The following is a 5,355-nucleotide window of genomic DNA, read 5'->3' on the forward strand; positions in this document are numbered from 1 at the left end:
TTTTACATCTTATCTGTCTATCTGAGTACAATGTGTAATTTAAAATACAGGTAAAAAGCTAGTGAAAATTAATGCAGAAACTTTGAGGCCTCGTTTAAGGCCTGCCGCCTTAACCCCGACCCAAAGCTCGAGGAGAGCCGGGTCTTGTGCGGGACAATGGTGGGGTCGAGTGAGGTGAGTTTGAGGCTTTGCTCGATCTATTGGCCGCCTTGGCTAATTTGCAGGGTGAAGAATAGATCGTACAGATCAGCTTTGTTTACCCTCCGTGAGAACGGTTCATCAGAAATGCTTCAGCCTTAAATACTATCCACTTTCTGATCGGAGGATATATTGGCATGGCCGAATGATACGAGGACGTCGGGGGAAGTTGGAAGTCTCGCCGGTGGAGGCGAGGTTAAGCCTCGGCGTTGTGGAGAGCGTGTGGCTGGTCGAGCAGGGAGCAGCGGCCGCGATGAAGCCTGGAGCTCGGCGGCGGTGTCTGGCGGAGAACGAGCAATCCTGGGGCCGGCAGTTTGCCCGGAGAATTGAACAATCCCCAGTATAGGTCTCGTCGTTTAGATGGGAGAAGCTGAGTCTGCGATATAATGGCAAAAGGTGCAAACCGAATGCTGATAAACCGTCAATGGATAGAGGTAAGTCAGCTGTATTTATGTCATGGTGTTGATTAACTTGAGTGCGCTCCACCTGTGTTAATTAGGCTAAGTATCTGACGCGCTCCTCCCGAACCTTGTTAATAAAACATAATTTTAAAATATATTCAAATAGAAAGCAGTTATTTTAAAGGGGTCATCGGATGCTCATTTTCCACAAGCTGATATGATTCTTTAGGGTCCTAATGAAAACTCTATAACATACTTTGGTTAAAATTTCTCAATGGTAGTGTAAAACCCTTTTTACCTTGTCAAAAACTGCTCTGTTCACAGTGACCTGTTTTGGTGCATGTCCCTTTAAATGCTAATGAACTCTGCTCACCCCACCCCTCTCTTCTGTGGGGTGACCAGCCGTTCTCATGAGACTGTAAACTTTAGCCGCATTTAGCCGCGGAACCTGCTAATTAGCACATTATTAGGAAAGGTGATTTGCAAAGATTCATAAAAAACCTTATACTCACTTCTTCTGTAGGTGAAGCTGGATCACGAACAGTGTTGGGTGTAATTAGTTAGTAATTAGTTACTGTAATTTAATTATGTTTCCCTTGAAAAAGTAAAGTAAGGGATTACTTTTATTTTTTCTGTAATTTAATTACAGTTACTTCTTATGTAATTGAACTTAATACTGTGTATAGACTGTAGATCATACATATACAATACAATCGTGGATTTAACATAACAATTTAAAGTTTATCCTTAAAATGCATGCTTTTATGTACCCTTCTCACTTTTAATACTTTGGTGAGTTAATAAGAATATTGGTAACACTTTAGTGTCCAATTCTCACTATTAACTAGTTGGTTATTAGCATGGATATTACTGGGATATTGGTTGTTTATTATTACTTAAAAAGCACATATTAATGTCTTATTCTGCAAGACCTTTTTCTAAATCCTTAATCCTACGCAAATCTTAAACTTAACAACTAGTTTACTAAGTATTAATAAGCAGCAATTAGGAGTATATTGAGGCAAAAGTCAAGTTAAGTTAATAGTAAAGTTAGTTAATAGTGAGAATTGGACTCTAATCTAAAGTGTGACCAGAATAATTAATGAGAGTCAATCTGAAAATGGAATGACAATCCCTGTGTCATTCCATTTTATTACACATAACTTAATTTCTGAACGTATTTGTTTTTTAAATTTTATTTGTATGTATGGATTACTTGGGTTGTTACCGACATCTGGTGAAGATTTCAACAGCACCTTTAGAAATATATTTACTGGGAAAAATGGTGATGTGTTCAATACTTATTTTACCCGCTGTATATATATTCTATTTATTTTATATACCTTTAAGTAAATTTGTGCTTTTTAGTGTTATTCATGTTCATTTTACAGTATGTTTGACTAATTGTTATAAAATTCTGTTTAAAACTATCCAAATAAAGCCAGGTTTTGTCTTCTGTGGCAGACAGCAACAGTTGTAAAGTTGATCAGTAAAGTTGTTACGGTGAAGCTTTGTGGAGGTTTTGTTGTTCATGGCACTGTAGAAGAAAACTGGATGACACTGACAAACACAATTTAGTGTTTTATACAGTATGATCTCTGAAATCTGATATACTGTATTTATATAGCTTAGCTTAAATGGTTACTTGAAGTCAGTTCAGATCTTACATGTTATTTTGTGACTTGGGTTTTTAAACAGACCCACTAGACCAGGGGTGGGCAAACTTGGCCCTTCCAGGCCACTTTCCTTCAGAGGGTGCGTTCCAAACGGGATATATCGCCCTCCGAAGGGCACTTCGGAGAAGAAAACTGGATGACACTGACAAACACAATTTAGTGTTTTATACAGTATGATCTCTGAAATCTGATATACTGTATTTATATAGCTTAGCTTAAATGGTTACTTGAAGTCAGTTCAGATCTTACATGTTATTTTGTGACTTGGGTTTTTAAACAGACCCACTAGACCAGGGGTGGGCAAACTTGGCCCTTCCAGGCCACTTTCCTTCAGAGTTTAGCTCCAGCCCTAATCAAACACACCTGAACCAGCTAATCATTGTCTTCAAGACTACTAGAAGGCTACAGGCAGGTGAGTTTTATCAGGGTTGGATCAAATCTCTGCAGGAAAGTGGCCAGGAAGGGCCAAGTTTGCCCATCACTTCACTAGACCCTCTAGAATTTTTCACATTTTATGATTGTGTGGAAAAATCTGCAGAAATCTGAAGAATTGATTGAAGTATGGTCAAATGTGTTGAAACAACACTTTGAGAAGCTTTAAGTCTCTTATTTGAATAATAAGTTCTTTCAGTACTGTTCGCAAAATATGTTATATAGTGATCTGTGCGTCTGCACCCTTTCTGCTTTCAGTGGGTCTCCACTGCATGAGACAAATGACTGTGATGTAATTTAGCAGCGCTAAGGCGTCTTGAAGGTCTGCCGTGCAGCAGAATTGGAGGTTGTTGGGGATTCAGTGCTAAGGCCTGGCTTTCTGAAATGGAGAGAAACTGGTAGCACAAACAGAGTCATAGCCACTAGTGCACAGAGGAGTTGCTAGGTAACAGGTAGCATACAGTTATGTAATGCGCCACGCTCCCAGTTTACATGTTTTATGGTATTCCTCTGGAGAACTGGAGCTATCTCAGGCACATCGAAGTTTCCCTTAGCACATCCACTCAGACCCAGCAGATCCGTGTTCTCTGAACTCTTCATGCACTCTCAGTCATCAGTCCGAAAAATCAAGGAGGTGGAAGCACGCAGTTCCTTAATTCTGGTGTTCTTGGTGAGGTTATGCATGTAATACTGTGTCTTGTAGCATATGCAAAGAGTTTTCCTGTTCATATTTTATGTTGTACCAATCTGAGATGCTGGGCTGCTGATCTTTTTACTGGAAGATTCATTAAAATGACACATTAAAAAACGCTGTTCATTGCACAGAGACTTGTTGTTATTTATACATGATTTTTATTCATTTGTGCCAATTGTCATCGGTTTCTTGGACAATTCAGCCCAAATGCCCAAATGTAGTTCAAATTCACAGGTCCTCAGTGAATTTGAGAGACCTTCTAGTGTTTTTTGTTTTTTACCTCTATTAAGGGATAATATACAATTAGCTGTCATTATCACAGTATAAACGTATACATATAAAATTTTAAATAAATGCTGTTTTTTTTTTTCAATATCAAAAAATCCTGAATAAAAATGTATCACGGTTTCAATAAAAATGTTAAGCATTTTTAACATTGATAATGAAAAATATTTCTTGAGCACCAAATCGGCATATTAGAATGACTTCTGGAATGAAGAATGAAGACTGGAGTAATGATGCTGAAAAGCTTTGCCATCACAGGAATAAATTACATTTTAAAATATATTAAATTAGAAATATATTTACACACTATCTTTTGTTTTCTTTTCTTTTCTTTTTTTCTTTTTTGGTGATTAAGATAAACTCTGACTGGCTCATATTTCATCCACAAGTGTAGTAAATTAGATTCTTGGTGTAGCATTGTAGTTAACATGCATTTTTATTCTGTCTGTTTTACAGTATTATTTCACAGTCATCTTCAACCATGAGAATCAGAAGGCTCTGGAGCTTCGTACAGAAGATGTTAAGGACTGCGATGAATGGGTGGCAGCAATATCACATGCCAGGTAAGTAAACAATTCAGTGAAATTTGAAAAGATCACATATACTGTTGTCTACTTCAGTGGACAGGAAGGAAAAGGGATTAAATTGCCATGTTTGTTGCTACTGTAGCCTGTTTTGGTTATGCATATGCTCTGTTTTTTGCAAAAATATACATTTTTGTGCATTTACACCAAATTCCTGTAAGTTCAGTCCTTATTCCTATGTTTTTTTCCCCCACTAAGGATGACTTGATTTAGACAAGGACTTGCCTGTAGAGAAAAGAAGACTGTCTTCTCATAATGGCAGGATTCTCTGCTTAAGTTTATGCTCCATTCACACAGCTTAAATGTGAAGGGGGAAAATAAATAAAGAGGAGGATATTTCGCGAAGTGGACAGATTCCATGTCTCATTATCTATAATTAGCCTGAAGCTTGTTTAAGCAGTCTTGGATGTTGCAGAAGTTCTGTTGGGAATATTGTTTATTTTTAGTAATGAACTTCGAATTTGAATTCTCTGTTGGGAACTAACAAACAAAGCACAACATGTTGTGCCTTTAATAACAAAGAGCCGTAATGCAGTCAAGGACAAATGTGCATTTTGATATGTTTTCATTCTGTTCACGTTCATGTGAGAGTTAAGGCATGAAGGGTTAACCTTGTTTATATACAATATACGGTTTCAGAAATATATCCAATTGTTTTATAAGGTGAAAGAATTGTGCATTTTTGCACAGAAAGTAAAAATGAAACATAATCAGATTAAATAATGTTTTTTACTTGTTGGTTTATTACTGTGATTAGTAGTTTAAAAGTTTTTTTTTTTTTTTTATCTTTTTGCCTTGTTGTATGAATTGACACGACCATGTCAGGATTTTCTTTGAACCAAGACTTTCTGAGTTCTGAGAATCATAGTGGAAGCAAATAATAGCATATTGCATTAGCATAATAGGATGTAATTTCGATTGTCAATTTAGTTTGTAAACATTAAAGGGGTCATATGATGCGATTAAAATTTTTCCTTTCTCTTTGGAGTGTTACAAGCTCTTGGTGCATAAAGAAGATCTGTAAAGTTGCAAAAACTAAAGTCTCAAATCCAAAGAGATATTCTTTATAAAAGTTAAGAGTCAAC

General features: G+C 36.9%; 1 protein-coding gene across 1 annotated transcript in view; it reads left to right on the top strand.

Annotated features, from left to right (window-relative positions):
• LOC107691143 (ras-specific guanine nucleotide-releasing factor 1-like) overlaps window positions 1-5,355 on the top strand; it is a 54,775-nt gene that overhangs the window by 19,550 nt on the left and 29,870 nt on the right. Inside the window, exon 2 of the mRNA XM_016489628.1 lies at window positions 4,143-4,249. Coding sequence (XP_016345114.1) covers window positions 4,143-4,249 — 107 coding nt within the window. The remainder of the gene's footprint in view (window positions 1-4,142; window positions 4,250-5,355) is intronic.

Source organism: Sinocyclocheilus anshuiensis, unplaced genomic scaffold (genome assembly GCF_001515605.1).
Source record: "Sinocyclocheilus anshuiensis isolate Anshui unplaced genomic scaffold, SAMN03320099.WGS_v1.1 scaffold2, whole genome shotgun sequence".
NCBI classification, from domain to species: Eukaryota; Metazoa; Chordata; class Actinopteri; order Cypriniformes; family Cyprinidae; genus Sinocyclocheilus; species Sinocyclocheilus anshuiensis.